This window comes from Vespula pensylvanica, chromosome 10, assembly GCF_014466175.1.
Source record: "Vespula pensylvanica isolate Volc-1 chromosome 10, ASM1446617v1, whole genome shotgun sequence".
In the NCBI taxonomy this organism is placed as follows: domain Eukaryota; kingdom Metazoa; phylum Arthropoda; class Insecta; order Hymenoptera; family Vespidae; genus Vespula; species Vespula pensylvanica.
The window spans coordinates 2419981-2445422 of NC_057694.1; the positions used below are offsets into that span (position 1 = coordinate 2419981).

Genomic DNA, 25442 nt, shown 5'->3' on the forward strand with positions numbered 1-25442 from the left:
AAAAAAAAAAAAAAAAAAAAAAAAAGAAACCTCAGATATTTATGAACAATTTATACTCACATTTTACTTTAAATTTTCCTACTTTAAATATGCAAAAATATAGACATTCTTATAATATATCTATAACATTGGTTTTCATAAATCCATCTTTTTTGTATGAATAATTACGCTTGTATTGTATAAATCTAACAAAATTTTGAAATTAGAATTTTTAGTAATTCCTTTAAAAAAAATTTAGTAATTACTTCTATAAAATTAAATAAAATTTGTTTACTATGTTCGTTTAAGAATAGTTGATCTGCATTGATATTATAATTATACATATCTCATCTGTAAATTATTGAAGAATTTACGTGATTTATGTTTTTTCGAATATTTTGTGTCTTAAGACTTGTAAAATTTGTTTACGTATATTGCTTATTTAAAAGTAATATATTATTACACAATTTTTTTTATCTTTTAATGATATACTGTATGTGTGTGTGAATAATTTTACTTTCAGAGTAATATTAATTTCTTATAAAATATTTTAGAGATATAATATAAATATTACTATTACTATGTATGCTGAAATGGCAGTACATTCCAAAGAAACTCCTTTTTTTAAATTTAGCTTATATAAATTGAGAAACAAACATAGTAAGCAATATAAGATGAATAGTATTACGTAAGTAATACTTTGAAATTTTATTTTCACATATAACTCTGAAAGTTTATAAATAGGATAGACAAATACTACATGTAGGTGACATGTGTTATTTGTAACGTATGATTAGATTTATGTACAAAGAAAGAGAAATAAAGTATTTTTTTCTTATTTTGCACACACATCACATATTATTCATCAGATCAAATATTTTATAGTTATATCAAACATGGAAAAGAATTTAATTCATGTATAGTTTTGTAATCAAAATTGACTGTACATGATGATAAAAGTTAAGCTGTATCTTTTTATCAATGTAATAAAATATTACAAATCATGAATGAACAACAAAAATGTAATAATAAGCAATTTGCAGATATTGCATATGTAACTATATGTTATATATAATTTGTAAAGTGAAATTTTTGTAGAGATGACGTAGTTACATTAAAAAAAATGTTAAGTGATATTTTTTCATGTTTTGTATTGTTTAGAATAGAGATGTGCAAAATTGACTCACAGAGTCAATTGTTCCTTATTCTTACTATTTATTTTATTTTTCCTTAGCGAATTCTCACTCCTGCCAGTGCTGCCATGCAATTAAAAAAAGCAGTATTTAAAATGTTTTACATTCTGACTTATTTATACTGTGGGATTTGTCTTGAAAAACTCTATTACATGCTATAAAAAAGCAGTAAAAAAAATCCTATAAAATGTTATTCGGAAAAATTAAATACTGCTTTTACGTTTTCAGGATAATCCACCATGAAGAAAAGCATTTTGTATCAATAAAAAAAATAAAGGCAGTATTTCATTATAAATATATATATATATATATATATATATATATATATATATGCATAATTTCATTATTTTCTTTTATTATACATTATTGGGAAGAACTTGTTCTTATACGATTTTTTATATAACTCCTCAAAAGGCATTTTTTTAAAATTAACTCTTAGAGATACTGCCTTTCATGATTGCATGACAGAACAGGAAGCGTTTATTTACTATTATTAGATTACCACGCTATGCTATTATTTTTTGTCTACAAATAAAGAGATCGTACGTGGATTATAACATTTGAAAATGCTGTAGAAGTAAGCATACTCTAATGGAAATAATAAAATAACACTAGTAGAAAAATCATTTTTTTTCTGACAAGAAATTAGCACATCTCTGGTTTAGAATATAAACTTAAACCTGATGTTGCATACTATGTTTTAATCTACTATTATATTTAATTGCAAATGTTTTGGATAAACATCTCATCTAAAGAATAATGAATTAAAAACATTTGATTGCTTTTCCTTTTTCCTTTAATTAAAATTAATGAAATATAAAATATTATTATGAAATTTTATGAATATCCAAAACTTCAGCACCTTATTTATATTAAGTAATATTTCTTCAAGCAGAAAGACATGAATCTGAAACATCTTTCTAACTTTTTAATGATAGCAAAATTTACTTACTAAACGCTTCTGGTGGTATTTGTCCTCGCTTGAAAAATTCTTGAAATGCAGATACAGCATTTTCATAATTCCATTGAACTTCTTGCAAACATTTTAAACTCCATTCCAGATTCATGTTTGTCTGCTGACTTAATGTTACAGTCATTTGTTGTTTTACTTCTTCTGATAATTGAGGAACCGTTGTTTCTACACCAGAATTTGAGGTTTTAGATATCGAGGGGCCTTCGGACATTTGTGCTTCTGCAGAATGATTTGATAAAAGTTTATGTTGCATTTCAGTTGGATGACTGATATGTAACTGTTCATTAAGAATACAATATCCGTTTCCCTTTGGCACTATAATAAATGTCCTGTTAAAATACCGTACTGGTTCATCTTTACTATTCAGCTCTTTAAATAATCCGGTTACTGTAATTAACATCATTCCTTCCTAGAAAATTATTAGATTAATTTAAAATATATCATACTTATTATATATTTATAGTTTTATTTACATATGAATTTAAATATCTTACAGTAACTAGACTAATATCCATTGTGAATGTGTGTAGATAATGTCTAGTTTGTGGCATTTCTGAGATAAATGAAACCACAGGCAATCTTCCTTGTTTTAATAATTTTTGTCTTTTATTAGTATCATTTATTCTAAATAAATTTCTATTTTCCAAGATGTATGTACTTAATCTGTAAAAAAGAATAAGAATTTGTAATATATTTTAGTCATATACTATTGTACTTTTTAAAATTGATTTAAATTTTAGTTAAAGTTAGAATTACAAAAATGTTACATGTAGATGTTTATTTTATTATACGTTCAGTCATAATTTTTATGATTTTTTTAATATGAAATATTGACTTACTTATTGGCATTATGAGCATGAGTAGTTACTGTTAAACTGAAGCATGCATGTTCGTCGTAAGCATCTAGCAGTGGTTGGCGATTAGCACTATCGAAAATCATGAAATACTGTTGCAGAAATTGACTTGCTACTTCTTGGGCCTTGGTATCTGTAGTGAATATTCGTTGGGTAGGAGGTATCTTTGAAGTATCATCCACAACATCGAATAAGATTGGACGTGGTAGCTCCATACCATCCTTTCAAAATATATTATATAATTTGTTATGTACTCAAATAATTATGTCATTAACATATATTTTAATTTAATATATATCTTACCAGTCTTAGGAGCTTGGGAAACTTTTTCCGCACATCACTATTGCCAAGAAAGAAAAGCCAGAAGCCCGGAAGCTTCAAGTTAATTGTAAATAACAAAAATATTTGCCTATTTATTTCATAATTTAATAATTAAGATAATAGAAAAACCAACTTACTATCGGTATATGCTCATGAACTAATGTGAACTTACATTAGACAACATTAGAAATATTGTTGAATATTTATATAATTTTGAATATGAAATTTAATTAAAAATAAAAATGTATGAAAAAAGGGCAGCATGAAATCTGAATATGTAATTAATAAAATATCTTGTGCGTGTACGATGTGCATGTATATCTATAATTTTAGAGAAATTCTTAATTTGAAAAACAACATTACCATTTCAACATTACATTACCTAATATAATCACTCTGTCGAGACTTATATTTGACGCACACAGGATTTCCAGCTAGCCGTAATTCTTCTAATTTTAAATCTTTCAAAACGTCTAATTGATTAATTTCTCTTATCTGGAAATTATTTATGTAAGAGTAATATATTTAGTATTTTTTTTCTTTCATTAAATTTGTGAATACATTATTACCTTATTATCACCTATATACAATATTTTCAATTTTGGAAATTTTTTATGAAGCACATTGAGTCTTTCAATTAAATTAAGTTTGTTGCCATCTAAATTTAAAGCTTCTAATGTGGGAATATGTTCTGAGACAATGTCCAATACAGTTAGTAACATAACTGGTCGAAACAATGCACAAAAATAGTCAGTGACAAGATCTGTAATACGGAAATAATAAAAATAGTAAATAATAAACTCATTTTTTATAGCAGACTTGATTCTAACCTGGATCTTGATGAAATCTTGACAAATCTAAAGCATTGTTTTCTTGAACATATCGTTTTACCATAGCTTGCTTTAATCTTTCTTTTAGCTTATCATTAATTTCACATTGAGGAAATCCTGGTTTAACCCTAACTTGAAGCTTAAAACCATCTGTTGTGGTAATTTTACGATCACAATTAAGAAGTGCATTTGCTGTTTTGTGATCATCGACATAGAAAACGGCTTCACTCCCCATAGCTTTATACTATAAAAAGAAATAGTCATTAAAGCTTTTTATTAAATAATGTATGCAAAATTACTTTCAAAAACATTAGGTAATGCTTACCATAATTGGCACAAAAGTTTCTGGGGCAATATAACTCAAAAGATTATTTATTACATAATCTTTTGTATATTTTTGTCCATATGGTATCTAAAGAAAAAAAAAATATTATATAATATGTGTACATACTTGTATTTGTGTATATATATATATATATATATATGTATTTATAACTAATTAATACTTACAATAATTTTGTACCAATTAGCTTCTCCAAGAGTAAGTTGTGGTCTAGGGAGTATACCTCCTCGAAAACCTCTAGGTGGTAAAGGGCTATTTCTACCTCTAGACAAGCCTCTTCCTCTCCCTCTTACAATGACTTGTCTATTATTATTGTTATTATTGTTATTATTTGAATTTGCACCCATTGGAATATCATCATCTAAATAAGCCTCTAACAAACTTCTTGGTATATCTCTATTAGGCCTTGGTTGTGGCTTAAACGATACACGAGGTCTATTGCTATATAATCTTCCTTCCATTCTGACAAGTCTATCGTCATGTCCTATATCAATATAATAGAATATTAGATAACATATTTTTTCTTGTTTGTATTTTTAATATCTTTTAAAGTATTGAGCTTTTTCAATCTTCGCAAAAAAAATTACAAGAACAAAGGATGTTATGGAATAATAAAAAAATGATTGCTAAAGAGATTATATTAAAAAATACGATATTAATACTTATTTATAAGTCATTTTATAATATATAGAAAAAATACAAGTGACGAATAAAGTATCAAGAATAAATTGTCTATGACGAAGTAATGTGTTATAAATAAAGCATAGTTAGATCATAAATAATATTTACCAAAGTAATGTTTGTCTTCAGAATTATTTGCTCGTCCTCCTCGATTACCCCACACGGATTTACCGGATTTTTTGGGCATTTCGAATAAATTAGATAATACATAAAATCAAAAGTATGAGATATTTAGCATTGCAGTCAATGCAGCAGGTTAGAAAATATTACGATCTTTTAAGAAGAAGCAGTACCTTGAAACCCAAAATCTACGTTGATCAAAGCGCTACTTAGTAGTGAATTTTCGAAGTTCAGTCATGTATAGTGAATGTACATTCAAGTGCATTGATGGCGCATGATGGGAGTACCCATACCAATTTACCAAGGTTCATTTCCGTATACAATTCTGCAACGTATTATTGGAAGATAATTGGACAAAACTTGAAAAATCTATATATATCATTCTTGACGACCACATTCCAATTCTAAGAAGTATAAATAATTGGTGCTTCAAGGAAGATTATTTGTAAGGCTCATATATATGTGCTTTTCTATAGGTATATAGAAACTTGTAATGTTATAAAATAAGTTTCATTATGAAAGCAAAGAAATTATAATAATATGTTAAAACATATAAATTATATATATATATTAACATCGTTTTTAAATATTAAATTTTAAGAATTTCCGATTTAATCTTTAGCAACTACTGTGACCAGTAGGAACATAGTTAAATAAAATTTGAAAATCAAGTAGCCAATCATTGGAAGTCAGGAAGACATATATTAACAATGATTGGATTATCTGCATCAATTATGAATGTTTTATCCAATCGTTATAAACTTTTGACAAGAATATTCTATTGTAGAAGAATTTGTGTTTGTGATTGGAAAACGAATTAGGACTAGTTTACATATTTTGTTAGCGCCAACAATGTAATCATGATTGAGAACTAGATAATTTCGTAAAGGCTAAATTTAATGGATCGTCACTCAGTTGCTGTCATTTCTGATAATCGGCATACGATATGCCAACTCACCTACTATTATGTATTTATGAATTTTATTATAAAAGTATTAGAATTTGTGACAGAGTATTAATTTATCATGAGCTAGAGTGACGCTTTATATATTTAAACTTATTAACAAGGGAACACACACTTTGTCATGATGGCAAATACACTCGTCGCAAATAGTCAAGATAATACCTCGAAATTCTTAGAATCCCTTCAAGCCGACTTGAAGGTTCTTGCTTCTGAAAGTAAGAAAAAGTATCCTCAAATAAAAGAGGTCAGTTACAATTACTTATATTCTTTTACTATACTTTTCTATTGCGTTACTTTGGATAAATGTAGGTTAAGTTTCAAGATCTAACGTTAGAGTTATATATTATATTAATAAGTATAATGTTATATTTGTTTTCAATAGAACTAATTATATGTTATAAGTATTTTATATATATTATCTTTAATATAATAAAAAATATATATTAATTTCAAATCATTTTTGTTAGTCATGTGAGGAAGGAATAACAAAAATAAGGACTGCTATGAGTACACCAGGAGGTCCAATATATTATATTGTAAATCAAATCTTATATCCTTTAGTTCAAGGTTGTGAAAGTAAAGATATAAAAATCATTAAAGTTAGTATTTTTTCTAATAGTTTTGTTATTATAATTACAAGATATAAATGTTATATTATCATGATATAATTTTATTTAGATATCATTAAAAATTAATAATATCATTAAATTGTTTCAGTTTTGTTTAGGTATAATGCAACGATTAATAACTCAGCAAGCTATAGATCAGAAAGGTGCTCGTTATATTACAGATACATTATGGATGCTTATGGAAACAGGAACTGAAGAAGTTAAAGTTTTACAGACTGTAACTCTTCTCCTTACGAGTAATACTATTGTCCATGGAGATACACTTGCAAGGGTAATTAGGAATATATTAAGTTATAAAAATAAAATGCATATAATAAAATTTTATCTGTTATTATCAATTGAAATTTTTACTTGCAGAATCTGGTTCTTTGCTTTAGATTGCATTTTACCAAGGATTGTACAACAATAAACACAGCAGGTGCAACAGTAAGACAACTGGTATCATTAGTATTTGAACGAGTAGTTGCAGAAGATGAACAGATGCTTGATCATCCAGAAGTTGAAGAAGTTAATTTAGAGGAATTGAAAACTCCAACGAATCAAGCACCGAAAGGTCTTGGGCCTTGTGCTGCTGATGCATATTTAATGTTTCAGGTAATTTAATTAATCTTTTCTCCATACATAAGAAGAGAATTAATAAGTCATTTCTTTGAAGGATTTAGTACAATTGGTAAATGCTGATCAACCATATTGGCTCATAGGTATTACTGAAATGACAAGAACATTTGGTTTAGAATTACTAGAATCTGTTTTAACCAACTTTTCATCTGTATTTTTTAAGGTATTTAAAAAAATGTTACTTAAATTAACTTAAGCAAAGTAAAATATTTGTAGAGTAATTTTCTTTTTTATTATTCAGCATCCTGAATTTAGTTTCTTACTAAAAGAAAGAGTGTGTGCACTTGTAATAAAACTATTTTCTCCCAATATCAAATATCGTAATTCTGTGCCAGCTTCAATACAACAAGCAACGCCACTCGATAAACCGTATTTTCCGATCAGTATGCGTTTATTGAGAGTTGTGTCTATCCTTATACAAAAGTACCATTCTCTCTTGGTAAGTATAAAAAAAGAGTATACATTTTTTCATATTGATATAAAAATAATTTGATACTTGTAATAAGTATTATTTAATTTTAGGTAACAGAGTGCGAGATATTCTTATCTTTAATTGTTAAATTTTTGGATCCAGACAAGCCTACTTGGCAAAGAGCTTTAGCATTGGAAGTATTGCATAAAATGACCGTACAAGCTGATCTTTTAACAAATTTTTGTGAATGCTATGATTTGAAACCACATGCAACAAATATCTTTCAGGATATTGTAAATAGTTTAGGTGCCTATGTACATAGTCTGTTTGTTAATCCTCAAATGATAGGTCAAACTGGAACAGGTAATTACACTATAAATCTACTAATAAAATAATAATAGATGAATGTGTATAATATATATTTATTTTATATAGCAACAAATACACCAATACCACAAGGTACTGGCTCTCCAATCTTCACAGGTATGCCTGTTGGTCCTGGTATATCTCCACAACCTGGATTTTATTCACGTGGTATTTGGTTACCAGTAGTAGCATCATTTACAAGTGGACATACCAAATCTATTTAGTAAGAATTATAAAATTGTATAATATTTAATTTATAATTTGGCATTGCTCTGATTTTCAATTTTATTATTGCCACCACTGTTGTTATTACTGCTTTTGCTGCTATAAATCTAATAATGTAATAGTAGTAGAAGCAGCAGTACTGGTGTTTATAATAATAGTAATTATATATTATTAATATTATTGTTGATAATATTGAACTCTTATAAACATGATCAGTGTGATTTACATAATTATAAGTGTAGAAAAATATGTGTTTCAGTTTGGAAATGCTTGATAAAGTTGAACCACCACAAATACCAATTGGTTATGGAATTAGTGTAGCTTATGCATGTCTATTAGATATAATACGATCGATTGCTCTTGCAATTAATGGCACAAGAGAAGAAAATGCTGAAAGTCATTATAAACCGACTGAATTTGAACAAAAATTGCATGTACAACTGATCACTTCCAGTTGGTGTGGTTTACTGGCAGCATTAAGTCCATTGATCGATGCAAGGTACTCTTTCATAGCATATTATTTTTACAATTATTCATATTCTCCTGATAGTTTAATAAATATCATAAAACATTTTCAGTACTGATGAATCTGCTACAGAAAATGTTTTAAAAGCAATTCAAACATATGCAGCTCTATGTGGTCAACTGGATTTGCAAAGTCCTCGTGATGCATATATTACTGCAATATGTAAAGGTTCTTTACCACCTCATTATGCCTTAACAGTACTGTATAATGCACCTCAAGGTATACCATGTGCACGCACACAAGAATCGAATCAATATAATTTATCTATGGGTGAGCCAGATCATCGACATCAAGTTGTTGCTGTTGGAACTCCTTTACCAACAGCTTCTTTACCTGTTGGTATGTAAATATTCTTAAAAATTAATTTCTTACATATGAATATAAAAAAAGCATTCATACGTAAAAAAATCTCGGTAAACATTTCGAATAACTATAATGTGAAATGGTGCAACATACTCTTACGTTTATTGTATTGTGCATCAATCAAGCATGTTGCACTATTATATAATCACTAAGTATAAAATACAAATATTAAATACAATAATTATACTTAGGTGCACATCAAGGCCCTGTTATGTTAACTGCAAAAAATCTTCAATGTATGCGTGCATTATTGTCACTGGCACATTGTCATGGCAGTATACTTGGTAGTGCTTGGCATTTAGTACTAACCACTCTTCAACATCTTGTTTGGATACTTGGTTTGAAACCATCTACTGGTGGATCTTTGAAAGCTGGAAGATCTGCTGCTGATCCCAATGCAGTATTAACTAATGCTGTAATGGCAGATCTACCTGTACTTAGTGCTATGTTAAGCAGATTATTTGAAAGTAGTCAGCATCTTGATGATGTGGCTTTACACCATTTAATAGATGCTCTTTGTAAATTGAGTCACGAAGCAATGGAATTAGCATATTCAAATAGAGTATGTTCCAAATACTTTTAAAAATTGTTTGCTTTTATTTGCAGATATTTAAATTTATTTATAACATTTGATTTTTTAGGAACCATCACTTTTTGCTGTAGCTAAACTCTTAGAAACTGGTCTAGTAAATTTGTCACGTGTAGAAGTTTTATGGAGACCACTTACAAATCATTTATTAGAAGTATGTCAACATCCACATATTCGTATGAGAGAATGGGGTGTTGAAGCAATAACATACCTTGTCAAAATGGCATTACAATACAAATATCCACAACCATTGCGTGACAACCAAGTAAATATTTTTTTAGTTATTACTTATCATTAATAGTTATTACTTATAAAAAAATAATCTAAATGCAAAAATAATCTAAATATTGATTGGTGAATAGAAATAAATTTTTCAATTTTGTTCTTGTAGAAGTTGCAGACATTACTTTTAGGGCCATTGTCAGAATTATCTTCAGTGCATCATGGAGATGTCCGACAGCGACAATTAGAATGTGTCTTGCAAATACTTCACGGTGCTGGAGAAACACTTTTTCATGGTTGGCCACTAGTCCTTGATATCATAGGAGCAGTGTCTGATCATCATGGGTAATTGTAGATCAGAAATTTATATTGTAAAATTATATTTAATGGTTTTTACATAATAGTAATATTTATTTTAATAATAAATACTTAATCTCAAAATTTTTGTTTGTAGTGAAGCCTTAGTACGCATTGCTTTTCAATGTCTTCAACTAGTGGTAACTGATTTCTTACCAGTAATGCCATGGAGATGTCTCCCTCAATGTGTTGATACAGCAGCAAAGTTTGGATCACAAACACAAGAATTAAATATATCACTTACAGCTGTTGGCCTAATGGTGAGAACATAATTTAATTTATATATGTATATGTAGTTGGGGAAAAAAAAAAAAACCTCATTTGCTTTATACAAGTACTAAAAGATTAATTCGTATAGAGTTATTTATAAATTTTAGTGGAATATAAGTGATTATTTCTACCAAAATCAAGAAAAACTATGTATCTCGTTACGTGGAGATTCATCATCTGTATTTCCTGATTTTCCTGGTACAACAAATATTCCACCATTTGATAAACTATGGATGTGTCTTTATGCAAGATTAGGTAATTCAGTTTTCTTTGCATAACTTGTACATTATTACTACAAATTATTATTTAAATTTATTTTTTCAATTTCTTTCTATCAGGTGATCTATGTGTGGATTCTCGTCCTGCCGTACGTAAATCAGCTAGTCAAACTTTATTTTCTACAATTTCTGCACATGGTAGTCTTTTACATCAGCCAACATGGCAGGCAGTGCTTTGGCAAGTCCTCTTTCCATTATTAGGTAAAGTAAGAAGTTTATCTAATTCAGCAAGCAATGAAAAGGTCGATACTGGTGGAAATATACTTATTCATCACAGTAGAAATACAGCACAAAAACAATGGGCAGAAACACAGGTGTGTGTTTAATATAAAAACACAGAAAATTTGACATTTGAAATTTTTTAAATGAAAATATACTAATTTTATAGGTTTTGACATTAAGTGGTGTTGCAAGAGTTTTTAATACAAAACGCCAACTCCTACAATTATTAGGTGATTTTCCTAGAGCTTGGTCATTACTTCTTGAATTTATAGAAAATTCTGCGTTGAGTAAAAATAACGAGGTATGCATAATTAGATATATTAATATATAAACTTTAACTAGATAAAAATATGTATAAATCTTTTATAGGTATCCTTAGCAGCATTAAAATCATTTCAAGAAATTTTATATTTACAAAAAGGATGTGATAATAATGAAATAACGCATTCAGCTGATTCGGAAGCACTTTGGATAGTAGCATGGCGTGTTTGGCTTAATATCGGTACAGAAAGTACTACACCTCCGCAAGAAAATGAAACGGAACCTTATGTTCCTTCACAAGCTTTTTTGACTGCTCTTGTTCACATATTTCCGGCTGTCTTTCAACATATTAGAAAAAAGTATGTAATTCATTATAATTTACAAAATTTTATTTCTGTCGTGTATAGATATGTGTTCATATTTTTACTCTTTTTTATTGTAGATTTACAGGGACTGACTTAGATAAATTATGTGTTGTATTAAAAAATGTAGTCGCAGTTCCAGTACATGGCGAATCAACGCCTTACATTCTACCCACTGTACCAGATGTTGTTCTCACACATTTACAAGATGGTGTACTACATTCTATGGAGCTTCTTCAAAAGGTGCAATATTATTTTACTAGATACCTTAGTTGGTTTGTTCTTCTTGGATATCTAAAAAATAATCAATTATATAGGAAGCGTTAAATGGACCTGAAAACCTGAGAACAATGATAGTTTTAATATTTCTTCAATTATTAAGTTTCTCAAAGCTTGCTTGTGAAGCTCCTACTTATGGTAGAATACCAACTAAACACATCTCACAAATTAGAGGTGTATCTGTACGTATTTGCATCTTTAATTATTGTTTAAACAGTTTATGGTAAGCGATGTTTAAGCATCTTTATTTATTTAGGCTGACTGGGTGATTATGAATTATGTTCCTTTTGGAGAAAAAGCATTATCCATGGTTGTAAACTTATATCAAAAGACTGCGCACGAAATGGCTGTAATTGATGGACAAGTATTAAAACACATAATAGAAGCTCTTCATGTGCCTCTCTCCATGAAATATGCATGCCCTTCTTCAACAACATGGAAGTTAGCTGTTACAAGTTTATTAGCTGTTTTGCATACCGGTTTACCATTAGCACGCAAATATCCGGAGCATTTTCAAAGCATGTGGCCTGAACTTGCAAGCACATTGGATGACTTTTTATTTCCAAAAAGGTATAATTTTTTATCTATATTCCTCATTTTTTTTGTTTATACAAAATACTTTATAGAATTGAAATTTCAATATTTTTATATTATTTTCAGTGTAATAAATGTAGAACGTGGAGCTGAAGAAATTCAAGCAGATGAAGCAGTCGATTGTCAAGTAATGGAGTTACTTAGAGATGAAGTATTACCACATTCACAGTACATACCTCACCAATTTATTTTGCGAGTTGTTATGCTTCTAAATAAAGGATCTATACACTCTGCAACTACAGTGAATATTGGTAATACCCTAAATTTATTATTGTTATATGCTTGACTATAAGAAATGATTTATTATTTAACAATACATTTCCAATTTCCTTTATATTACCATATTAATTTCCAAAATATTGACAATTAGGATATGTATAAAAATTTACATTTAATAAAAATAAATGTTGTATATCGTTGTAGAAAGTAGCGGCGAAGCGAAGTTAAGAGAAGAATTTGCAAAGACATGTTTTGAAACATTATTGCAATTTTCTTTATTGGATGGATTGAATAACGAATTAGAGCCAGATTCTAATAAAACTTTGGAAAATGATGAAGGCGGAGTCGCGGGTCGTTTAGCAGTTACTGCACTTTTACATAGATTTCAAGAAGTTTTACGGAGATTTATTGAAAATGAAAGGCGCAGTGGAAAATGTCCATTACCTAGGTAAAAGTATCATATTTTGGAAAAACATTAAATATTTATTAAACAATGTATAATATAAAAATATCCTTATATATTTAAAATACTTTGTTATGGTGTCTTTTTCTAGGTACAGATTATCTGAAATATCATTTGTTTTAAAGGCTGTTGCTACACTTGTAATATCACTTAAAAAAGCTCCCCCTAATAAAGGTATAAAATGTTAAATATATCATTTATTCGTATAGATACAATAAATCTAGAAAATATTGTTACATATAAATTAAAAAAATGTTATATTTCAGTCGATCGATCCGTATGGGAACAATTAATCGGATTATACCCATGCTTGGTAGAATGTACAATTGCATCTGCTTCAGGTCAAGTAACTCGCTCTTTACGTGAAGCTTTATTACAATATCACGATTTGTTAAAACCACCTTTAAATAATACCCCAACTTCAACTGGTGTTTGACCACTGTATTCATTTCTGTTGAAATGTAATATTGACACGTCATACTACAAAGTAATCAAACATCGTAAATACGTGAAACATATTTAATGTAATTTTATTTGTATATTATGGACATTTACCTAGAGCACGACAATTAGATAATTATCTTATCACATCGATTTACGAAATCAATGCATATATGTTTTGTAGTATAAAGGGATAACTGACAACGGGAGTTCAAATTTGTATAAATTTTTTAGCAAAACGCGTCTATACATAATGCTTGGCAATCAAAAATAAGCTAATATGAATTTCTTAATATAATTCATATAATCATAGTAGTACCTGCAATCGCAAATATTATGCACATATAACATAAATAATTTTATAATTGTGCTAACAGATAAATCATATTATGTTATCATATTTTTTTTGCAAATTTTATTTAATTTTAAGAAAATATTTTAACGAAAATGTTGCAAATCAAAGAACGTTTATTTAAAATAAAACAAATTTTTGTTTTCGTATTAAGTATTCATAAAGATCAATAGATATCATGCATCTTGTAATATAATTTATGATTAATGTCGAATTGCATATATAGATATTATTATATACAAATATACACATGGATATGTGTGTCAGTGATTATAAAAGTGGTTAGATACCATTAGTACGGAAAAAGTCGAGTTACGTATATATTTTATTTTACTTTATATTAATGATTGAAGAACTTTAATTAAAAAAAAAAGAACATTAGTTAGACTACTTTAATAACCACTGGACATATATACATACATACACTTGCATATATACATGCTATATAGATGCACGCATATACTTATACACATATTTTTTAATCGTGTATATATTTGCAGTTCATGGTCTCATGGCTGGCTTTTTCAAATCAATAGTGTAAATATGAGATACTAGGCAATTATGTCTGTGTATTATCTACAAGACTATTTTATAAAATGTATGACGTTAATACCTAATATAGTTACTTTTATGTAATATCATAAGCATAAGTTGTAAATAAACTCATGCAAATTCAATAAATACCATAGGCATTAATATATAACTTTATCCTATATATTACATATGTGCTCATGCATGTTTTTTTCATAGAGGTATTAATAATTAAAAACTTTTATAAGAGACACAATTCAAAATGCCATTTTTATTTAATGATGTATACACTCATGTTATAATGATAATATTTATATAGATTATGACAGAATAGACAATACACAAATGATTATTACAGCAGATAAAAACAAATATTTGATGTGCCCTTTTCTTTGATATTGCATTATGATACTGCATGTCTAAAGTTACATTGGTCATAAATATAGTATCATCACTATAAAACAGAGCATATTTTATTACACTGTTAATAAAAATACCAACTCGGAATAGAACTATTGCTTTTGATATTTATATAATAAATATTTTGCTTATAATAAGAATTATAAAAAGTGTTCATTGTATGTACTGTAAAAGTTTAACAAATTATTTAAAAATCTTACCATTTTTAAAGTAGTTTTGTTATACTTTTTTTATTTAAAAATATACTCTGTTTAAAATTTTGCAGCATGTATCACTTGTGATTCAATAAACGATAAAATATATTGTAAATATAATCAAAAAAGAAAAATATATTTAACAAAGATCCGGGCATAAAAAAAAGACTAATATATTTGCTTATATATATATACGAATTGTACCGTTCACGATTTACTGAATTATAGCGAATAGATCGCAATTTTATATCAGACTCTGAAACATATAGATGCATAGAGTAATTTTATCTTAATAACTATAATCGCAAGCTAACAATAAGCAATTTTTTCCCATGTATTAAGATAAAATTTATTTGCTTACAGTTGAGTGTGATATGCATAGTGTGCAGCATACGCAGATGCACATTCACATGCATACACAGTCAGTGTGAAGTTACTTTTGCTAAAAAATGTATTTTGCGTACACGTACTGTTTAATAGCGAGTAAGAGAAATTTAAGAGATTAACTATTTTCCAAAGCAGCTTCTAAAATATTATAATGACGTACTTGTAACTGTTTCTAACTAAGAAAATAAATACAATTCATCGTATATCGTGGAACGAGTGGATAATTTTCTAATTTTAAGCTTTCTATATATTATATCAAAGTTCAGTAGTTAAATCTACAAGTTTAGTGACACGAAGAAATTACAATAAGTAAAGCCAGCTATACACATTGATTTATGGATGTTTGCATAGATACGTTTTTATATGATATAATAGTATTGACATCTTCCCCTTGATTTTATTGACATTAAGTAATCTGGTCATTCATTATTCTCCTTTTCTTACATAATAAAATGTGTTATATTTAAAGGCAAGATTACATCGAGTTTAATATGTTGAGAGTGCAATAAAGAAGAATGATATATGAAGTGCTTATGTAAATATTTTCTTTTATATACTTGCACAAAAACTCTGGAAATTTTATTAATAAATATTGCCCAAACATTGCTTACTTTAAAATAGAATCAAGAATTTTATCATATATGGAAATCAGAATAGACATCATAAATGTAAGTTATAATCTTGATAAAATTTAGATCTTTTCATATTCTGCACGAAAATACAGTGTTGTGCATGGTGTAATAAAGGTAATTTTATCCTATTCATACTAAATGAAATATATATTCATATTTACATTTAAATGCATATAAAATATATAGATTACAAGTTATCATTTAAACAAATATAGTATTCTATAAAAAATATACGGAAAGCATATGTAATATATATATTTTGTTTTTTTCATTAATAACAATAGTAAGACAGTTGTATATTATAAATAAAAATTTATAAAGAAGAATCAAAGCTATCACTGATTTTAAGAGATGCATATATTGCGACGCCATTATACACAGAAAATATGATTATTTTAAGCATGCTTTTTATTTGTCTTAATTAATAATATTATTGATTTATTAGCTTTAATTTTCTTTTATTTTTAATTATTGTCAGTATTTTAGATTGCAGTTTTATAAATTTTATAATAAATTAGATTATCGGTAAAATTAATGTTCCTAAATAAAATTTAAATTATAATTATGTATTATTTTAACGATACAACATAATTCTAATTGATAATTAGTCGAGTATATTTTTATGTCTTCTATAATAAAAATATACATTTAATATATTTTAATAAATAAATGTGAAATGTTGAATTAATCGGAAAATAGATAAATTATGATATATGATGAATTTCGGATCCTATGAGTGTTTAAAAATTTTTTACATTTCTCTGTTCTCAATCTCATTTAACTTTGTCTAAGATACACAAGAAATAAATAATGAATATTTTAATACTGTAAAGTAACATCTAGATGATTTCTTTCGCTATATAATTATTATATGATGTGCCCAGTCTTGTACCTAACAATAACAAATGGCGCGCACAACTACATCATGGAACGCAACATGCTTAGATTACACTTTCCTTATTGTATTGTCTATATTTAATTTTATTGTCATATATTTGTAATTTGTTATATTTTATTGTAGGCATATATAGCCTTATTCACTAATCGATAAAGCTTTTCAGGCGAAAAACCTGAGTAGTTGCGTATTGTCATTATTTTAGATTTGGAATTACTAACATATAATAAATGATTGCACTCTTTAGCAACAAAGTAATATCAACTTAATAAATTCTGTTAATAATATCTTTAACTTCTTAAAGAATAATTTTAATTGTCTTATAAGAAATTATTTATAAAAAGAAATTCAACAAAAATATGGAAATAAATAAATAAAAAAGAAAGAAAAATTAAATAAATACATTATTCAAATAATTAATTTAACAAAATTTCAATATACTTATTCTAGTGCAGCTAACAAAAATGATCGTAATTAATCATAAATTGCGATTTGTGTGTGTTCGCGCGTGCGTGTGTAATTTTCTTTTTTTTTTTGCGAACTCAGTCGTATAGTATTATTGTAATAATATCGAACACGTTTACGCGGCATTTATTAATGAGTGCGAATACACATTTACGTACGATATGTGTAAACGCGCGCGTGCGCATATAACTACAAATTGTTAATTAAATTACTCTTCAGATACAGCGGTATACATTGAATTTGTATAATATATCCATGTAATTAAGCAAGATTTGTATTATGCAGATAATATTGTCGTTTATAAGGCATAATGAAAGCTTTGAATTATTCATTCTCTAAAATCCCATTGCTCTCATTTGTGATGTCAATGTTTATTTATGTTAGTGTTTGACTGCATATGTTGAATATGTAACTAATCGTGTGCCATCAAGATTTTGTATTATTCTTTTTTTTTCTTGTAAGTTTATTATAATAATTTTTAGAGAACAGTCTCAAGAAGTGTATTAGGCACTGACAATATAAGTCATGTCTACTACAAATTATAATTAAAGAATAAAAATGTTGTGAATTTATATATTTCGATAGATACGCATGTATGTGTGTGTGTGTGTGTTGAATATATATGAGCTTGTAAGAAAAAAAAAGAATTCAATTAATAATACTAGAGTATACATCTCTTTTGAAAAAAAACGAGATATTTATATCGAAAAAAAAACAGACAATTGCAATGAATTAATTATTTGTACATAAAAATGCATTTTCGTGCGCAATATTATGTTAAAATGATTACAAAAAATAAAAACTTTAGAGATACAGTTCATATGCGGTGAGAAATAAAAAGAAATTAATATATAATTCATTGGAAAAAATGTATCCTGAGAGTAGGTAATTATTTCTTATACATTCTTGCATTGTCAAATTGTACAAGCTTTGTACATGAATATAATGAGAATTTGCAATTACATTACTTACATGCTTTTTACAAGCTTTGTCTTAAGAATAATTATTGTCTTTTTGCAGTTCAAATACACGCATATAGTGTGTACTGCAATCACTTGGTTTTTAAAAGGATGTACCATAGTAATTTCAATATATATATATATATAGAGTTAAATATACTATAAATGTAAATATCACTATTTTTTTATTGTCCACATATTATGTAAATATCATTAAAGATGCCAAAGAAGTAAGGATTTTTTATTTCATTTGACTATATTTTGTCAGAGTCTAATGTTTTTTGTATTGTCATTATTATTTTTTTCTTTTTTTTTTTTTTTTTATATATATATTTTCGTAAGAATCGAATAATGGTTAATTTAGGGATGATAATTGAGAAGATAATAATTAAGAAGACAATAATTAGGAAGATGAGAAACGTAAGAATTGCGTATATATGATAAGACTTCTTAATAGACAATGCAAGAAAACACAGTTATTACATTTCTATTATATAATGAGAGCTTGATATATTCGACATACTGTTATTGATCTGTGTAATGGATGTCCCATATAAGGATATCACACTTTAATTAGTTTTTGCCATTTACGCGGCGTATATATATATATATGTATGTATGTATGTATGTATGTATGTATGTATGTATGTATGTATGTATGTATGTATGTATGTATGTATATATGTACGTGTTCAAATATAGGTAATTCCTTTGCTTATTCGAATGTTTTACAATCAGTTAAATATACGAGTATACTGTCAGAGAGAATATACATAAAATCATTCTGAATGAATTTATGTGTATAATAATAATGAATTATGTATATATAAATACATTCAGGATGAATTCATGTAAGAGTAAAAGATAATTCTAACTTTTCAGGTTTTTTACTATGTATCTTAATAAATTCGTCAAACGTATTTGCGTAAATGTACGTGTTTGTGTGCTAACCGCGTTGTGTGTGTATCTGTGTGTGATGTACGTGCGTGTGTGCGTTGAATGTGTACGTATACACATGCGTGAGTGCATATATATGTGTGTGTATATGCATAGATAGATATTAGGAACTGAAATATTGTATATGTGTGTGTGTGTACGTGCGCGGGCATGCGCGTGTGTGTAAAATATACACACATACATACATGCATGCATACATATACACATACACATATACATATACACTTTCCCGGTGATTTCGAAATATTTTTTAAGATCTTGGACTTCATCCAACTTTGACAAAATCAAACAATTGGGCTATGATACTGCCAAGAATAGTACGAGCGATGATATTGAAACGTACGGCAGTTTTTTCGTCGGCAATTCCCTTGATCTTGAAAATGCTTCATTAACGCAGCATATATTCTGGCAAATAATGATCGCCACGCTGTAAAGAATATATGTCATCAAGTTTTTTACTTTGTAAACGTTTCAATAACTTTCGTTTTCGTACTAACAATACTGCATCGCTCAAAGTATTATTTTTACAAATATTATATTTTTGATATTCCTATTATATCGGCTAAAAAAGAAATAAAATAAAATCATATACAACTTCGTTTTAGTAATTAAGTTATTTGATTAATAGACTAAATAAGCAATCGGTCATAGATGCGTGATTCATATGCATATCGTTGCATACAACTTTGTAATGATAATGGAGAAAAAAAGACTGTTTTAACTTACCGACCAAGCCCGGCTAATATCACCTTTCGGATTTCTAAATTGCTGATATCCATCTAACGAGTTTGCAAAGTGTTTCCGCAGCCGTGGTACGTTTTGATAATCGTCTTGGTCGACATTAGAATATTCCTTGATTGTCGCCGCTTTCGCTGCTGCGATTCTATCGGATTCGTGTTGCTTCTGAAATGAGCAAAACAGAATTAATTAATATTAAAAAACAATTTTAATAGAAAAAGAATCACATTGATTGTAAATTCATTTAAATCCTCTTTTTCCTTTTTTTTTCTTCTTTCAAGTAAAACTTTAATCTTTACCTTTATCAAAATTTTATGTTTGGAGATATACGGTTTTTATTTTATTTTTTTTTTTTTGTTATTTCTTTCTTTTATTTATTTACTACTTTTTTTTTTAACAAGTAAAATTTGACGTATACAGACCCTTAATTCACGAGCCCTTTCCCCACGAATTAGGTCTCGTAAATGTTGAAAACTACCAGCTTGGGGAACTTGAGATATAGGCGGGGAGGCACCACCACCAATACGGAAACTCGATTGTCGACGTCGGGAAGAGGGTGGATGAAAATTTATTGTTCCATACAAATATGCAACATCTTCGAAGGCCTTAGTTCGGTGTGGCATTTGTTGACTGCTTCGTAGTCTACTTCCTGGTGGTGCTTTATGAACTATTCTTCCATAAACAGGTGGTGCACTACCAGCAGCACGAGTACGAGGTCGATCGGTATAATCTGTAGAAAAAGGACGAGATACTTAATTTTATAATAAAAATTTTTGTTGTAAACAATAGGCGTATAGGCATTATATACGCATGGTGCTATTCTTTTGAAAGAACAAAAAGAAAAACGTATTAAGTGAAATCTTGGTGCTTTGCGACAAAGTACAACGATACTTCCCTTTGAACTCAGTATTAAAAATTTTAGATTTATTTTTTTCCATCGTTAATTTTTTCAGAATCTATTGACGACACGTCTCTGCATTTTGTTTCCGGTTATTTTTATAATGAATTTTTTGTATCCTTTACAGATTACATGCCCGTCATTGAACTTTTCTAACAGCTTTTATATAATCCATTACCAACGTTAACGTTCGTTATTTTATAATTAAAAAGTTTTTTTTTTCTATAATCCTTTGTAGTGAAAAGAAGTTCTCAAAAAAAAAAAAAAAAAGAAATTCGTTATTAACGAATTCACAATGGAAATATTTGTATACTTGTTGTTCGTAGCAACACAAAGCAAAAGCGAAAGAAATAGGGGAAGAGAGAGAGAAAGAGAAAAAGAAAAAGAGAGAGAAAAAAAGAGAGAGAAAAAGAGAGAAAGAAAAACAAAAAGAGAGAGAGAAAAAAACATAGAGAAATAGAAAGAGGCAACTGCTTTCAATTTGTGTGTGCAAACGAATGAAATGCGTCGTTTATTGCGCAACAAGTAAAAATATCTATGTGCTTCTCGCGTGAGCGCTTGTTATATCGAGTGCAGGCCGAATAATTTTGTGAATTGATTTTCCTTTTGGTGAGAAAAAAAATGTCGAATTTTGAAATAAATTTTATAGAATTTTCAAAGAATCTAAAAGAGAGACGCGATATATCAAATATACGAAATATATCGAGTGGTGCGTCACGAGCTTAATGCGTGCATAGTGGTTTTACTAATGACGTTCGAACACTAGCCTGCTGCTCGATCCAATCGTATGCCTTCCTCCGTTTTCTTGACTAGAAATCAACTAACGTAAATCGAGTTTGAGTAACCCACCCGTTCGTTCGTTCATTATTCATTCATTCATTTCTCTCGATTAGGTTAATTTCTGTAAATGAATCTTACGTTATGTATCGTAGGAATATAAACAAAAGTAGAACACTCCTGTCGTAATATACAACACTTTGACATCATTAAATTTAACCCTTTCCACTCTAGTTAATTTTATAATATATATATCAAGCAGCAACTCCAAGACTTCTTTATAGGAGTTTTGTAATTCTTAAATCCTATACAATTGAGTGTATAGGAGTACAAGACTTTATATTACAAAGTACAATTTCGACACCTACAGAGTACAAAGAGCTAATTTTCTTTTTTGTATTTATATTCACGTATTATTTACTAATAAACAATTATGCTATATAAGAATTATATATCATTTTTCTTCAGCACAAAATTTGTTTAAAGACGAATATGTAATATTCTTGAAGTGATAAGAGTTAAATACTATATGATAATAAATATAAATACTACATATATATACATATATATATATATGTATAAGTATATATAAGTTTATGTATATACAAGTTTTCTGCTAGTTTGATAGGTCTCTCACCTCGATAGTCAAGAGGGGGTTGAGGAGGAGCCTGATAATTCTTCCACGCATTATACGCGAAAAAGTCTTGTATGAATGGGAGTTTGTTCATAACTTGGATGGCTCTACTTTGGCGTTTGGTATACCTCCACATCGTGCGTAATTCTTTGCACGTCGGTTCTCTATTATCCGCAGGATTATCACCCATTTCGTTGATCTCCGCGATCTGCGTTGAATCGACATAGTGCGATCTGATGCCCTCGACGAGCAGTCTGCTCGACTGAGCCAAAATAAAAGCAATCCATAGAGCCGTCATATACATGTTCTGAAAAATCAATCAAATATCACCACTTGTCTAATACTCCACTCATGCATATATATATATATATATATATATATATATATATATTTCTAAATTCATATTTATATAACATTTTTTCTTGTTTGTATTTCTAACATATACTGGTACAGTTTGATAAAACAAACATGGGAGATCCTATATATATACATATGAATGAAATATTTAACGATATATATATATATATACATATATACATTACGTATGGGATTGTATATGTAAGAAGAATAAAGTTTTATACTATTTTAATCCGCTTTTAGAGAGCTTCAGAAATTTGTTACAATAATAAAATTCTTTTTCCTTCTTCTGTTTTCTTTTTTATATCGATTTTTTTTTTATGATCGATTATAAGAAACGAAGAGCAATCATCTACGAAGCTCAAAGACTGATCGAAAGCTTATTTTTTCTATTTATTATTAAATAGCTTTAGCTTTTATACATGAATATTTGATTTTTACAAGTGACTAGAAGTTACACGTTCGGACTCCGTAATATCGTTTTCATACCGATCTAATAACTTAAGTCCTCTTCGCTTCTGACCTCCGTCTCTGATTAATGATTACTCTATTTGTCTTGATTGTAGATATGTTGTAAGATATGCAGCGTCAACCGAACAAATCTGTAACAAAAGTGATGTAAGTGAGAGGGATGATTGAGTTTGAAGAAAAATTAAAGAAAATAATAAAAATTGTATAATTAAATAAATCTTTACACGGTTTCTATATTAATGATTTATAAAACAAAGCAAAAAAAAAATTATTAAAGTATCTTCGAAAAAGAAGAAGTATAATGAAAATTATAAATGTACTAAAATAATAAATTCGTTAAAATGGGAATATTAATGAACGGGCTTGTCTCAGATTAGAAGATAAAAATGATTAATAAGAACATTTTTAATGTAATAACGAGAAATTTAGTCTTTTCCGTGGATCAATACCGCATAGTACCTGTGGAACTATGCACTTAAGAAGAGAGAGTATTCGATTACGTAGGATCGAGAGATAAAATAAATTTAAGTTAATGGTCTGAGCGTTTATTATAAGCTTAGAGAGAATGTCTTTTTTATTGATACATTATTAGAAGTAGACGAAGCAGACATTGTTTAATAACGTAAACTTGAACAAAATAAATTTTGATTCATATATTTTATTAAATGTAAAGAGAAATTAACGAAGAGAAAGAAAAAAGAAAGGGATAAAAAGGAAGAGAAATTCATGAATTATTAATATGAATATTTATCATAAGTTCATCAATTAATTCAATTAAAATATTACTTTAACGTTTTAATAAAATTGATATAATTTTTTATATCATATTGACCTATTTTCTTCGCAATTTAATCGTGCTATTAATATGTTAATAGGATCATCAATTTGGTTGCATATTTAATCAAGAATATTCAATCTACGTCAAATAAATTATGAATCGAAATCATGGAAAATTCGTGGAACGATAACTTGTTGCGAACCGAATATAGAACGCCATAAATGAATCAGCATTTCTTTTGCGATATTACCTAAAGCATTTTATAAAACCGCACAAAATGGATGCTACTGAAACAAAGAAAGACTATTAATTCGTATTGAAGTATGTATTTCAAAAAAAGAAAAAAAAAAAAGAAACAAAGAAATAAAAGAAAAAAGAGGAAAAAAGAAAACAAATTTCGATAAAGACGAATACACAATAAATTCCATAAAGAAATAAAGAAAATAATCAATGCAGTCGTCAATCTCTACTTCGAAAGATCCTTACATGCTAGTGATTAGGAACAAAAAATTATATATTTCATAATTTTTGCTAATGTCATGATCGAAACGATATGGGACGAAAAAAATGACAATATTTATTATACAAAAGAATTATATCGAAAAAATCAACGAGAAGAGAGAAGAAAAGAAAAAAAAAGAAAAGGAAAGGAAAGGAAAGAAAAGAAATTTCAGAAGAGAAGAAAATTAATGAAGAAAGAAAGAAGACGTACGAGAAATAGAGAGAGATAGAGATAGAGAGAGAGAGAGAAAGAGTGAGAGAAAGAGAAAGAGAAAGACAAGGGTCGTGAAAGAGTGAGGGAGGTAGGAAATATCGTACCGGTGAATGAACGAGACTTGAACGAGGTTGAATTCACTAACCTGCCTGTCCGCAGAGTCCGGAAACCAAGTAGCAACTGACGATGAGAGGTGGCAGTGCTGAAGCGAGCATACGCGCTTCCACCACCTCCGGTACCATCATGCCACCCTCCACTACCTCACCCTTTGGGATACGACCGCCTCCACACTTGCGGAATCCTTATACTCTCTCTCTCTCTCTCTCTC

At 28.2% G+C, this 25442-nt stretch overlaps 3 protein-coding genes across 5 annotated transcripts; 1 reads left to right on the forward strand and 2 right to left on the reverse strand.

The window, feature by feature from the left end:
• Positions 1-26: 26 nt before the first annotated feature.
• Positions 27-5533, reverse strand: LOC122632420 (nuclear RNA export factor 1-like). Its single transcript, XM_043819167.1, has 10 exons — positions 5283-5533; positions 4661-4977; positions 4476-4562; positions 4151-4394; positions 3890-4083; positions 3703-3815; positions 3303-3339; positions 2985-3220; positions 2640-2808; positions 27-2554 (listed from the first exon to the last, which is right to left on the reverse strand). The coding sequence occupies exons 1-10, from the start codon at positions 5359-5361 to the stop codon at positions 2117-2119; spliced, it is 1914 nt and encodes a 637-aa protein (XP_043675102.1). The 5' UTR covers positions 5362-5533; the 3' UTR covers positions 27-2116.
• Positions 5534-6189: 656 nt separating this feature from the next.
• LOC122632489 (protein MON2 homolog) lies at positions 6190-16041 on the forward strand. 2 transcript variants are annotated; one of them, XM_043819316.1, is made up of 25 exons: positions 6190-6502; positions 6726-6857; positions 6976-7158; positions 7245-7481; positions 7543-7668; positions 7747-7944; positions 8028-8280; positions 8353-8506; positions 8768-9007; positions 9087-9373; positions 9589-9959; positions 10039-10251; positions 10378-10553; positions 10663-10825; positions 10943-11090; positions 11174-11427; positions 11502-11636; positions 11705-11955; positions 12039-12201; positions 12276-12419; positions 12494-12807; positions 12898-13082; positions 13255-13498; positions 13605-13687; positions 13780-16041. In XM_043819316.1, exons 1-25 carry the CDS (start codon positions 6380-6382, stop codon positions 13947-13949), a joined length of 4947 nt encoding a protein of 1648 aa, XP_043675251.1. In that variant the 5' UTR covers positions 6190-6379; the 3' UTR covers positions 13950-16041. The 2 variants fall into 2 exon arrangements, with proteins under 2 accessions (XP_043675251.1, XP_043675252.1); XM_043819317.1 differs by having other exon boundaries at positions 13611-13687.
• LOC122632495 lies at positions 12115-25440 on the reverse strand. 2 transcript variants are annotated; one of them, XM_043819332.1, is made up of 7 exons: positions 25260-25440; positions 24650-24683; positions 23640-23752; positions 22797-23100; positions 20907-21214; positions 20473-20649; positions 12115-12252 (listed from the first exon to the last, which is right to left on the reverse strand). In XM_043819332.1, exons 4-7 carry the CDS (start codon positions 23095-23097, stop codon positions 12175-12177), a joined length of 864 nt encoding a protein of 287 aa, XP_043675267.1. In that variant the 5' UTR covers positions 23098-23100; positions 23640-23752; positions 24650-24683; positions 25260-25440; the 3' UTR covers positions 12115-12174. The 2 variants fall into 2 exon arrangements, with proteins under 2 accessions (XP_043675267.1, XP_043675268.1); XM_043819333.1 differs by lacking the exons at positions 12115-12252; positions 23640-23752; positions 24650-24683; positions 25260-25440 and adding an exon at positions 20102-20173.
• Positions 25441-25442: the final 2 nt, after the last annotated feature.

Coding starts and splice junctions, on each gene's coding strand:
- LOC122632489 (XM_043819316.1), top strand. CDS start 6,380: ATGATGGCAAATACACTCGTCGCAAATAGTCAAGATAATACCTCGAAA. Junction 10,554..10,662: donor GCAGTGTCTGATCATCATGG/GTAATTGTAGAT, acceptor TTTTGTTTGTAG/TGAAGCCTTAGTACGCATTG. Junction 12,808..12,897: donor GACTTTTTATTTCCAAAAAG/GTATAATTTTTT, acceptor TATTATTTTCAG/TGTAATAAATGTAGAACGTG.
- LOC122632420 (XM_043819167.1), bottom strand. CDS start 5,361: ATGCCCAAAAAATCCGGTAAATCCGTGTGGGGTAATCGAGGAGGACGA. Junction 3,816..3,889: donor TGTATATAGGTGATAATAAG/GTAATAATGTAT, acceptor AATAATTTCCAG/ATAAGAGAAATTAATCAATT. Junction 3,221..3,302: donor TTCCCAAGCTCCTAAGACTG/GTAAGATATATA, acceptor ATATTTTGAAAG/GATGGTATGGAGCTACCACG.
- LOC122632495 (XM_043819332.1), bottom strand. CDS start 23,097: ATGTATATGACGGCTCTATGGATTGCTTTTATTTTGGCTCAGTCGAGC. Junction 21,215..22,796: donor ACCCCCTCTTGACTATCGAG/GTGAGAGACCTA, acceptor CTTTTTCTACAG/ATTATACCGATCGACCTCGT. Junction 12,253..20,472: donor ATATTAGCCGGGCTTGGTCG/GTAAGTTAAAAC, acceptor ATTATTTTTTAG/ATATCCAAGAAGAACAAACC.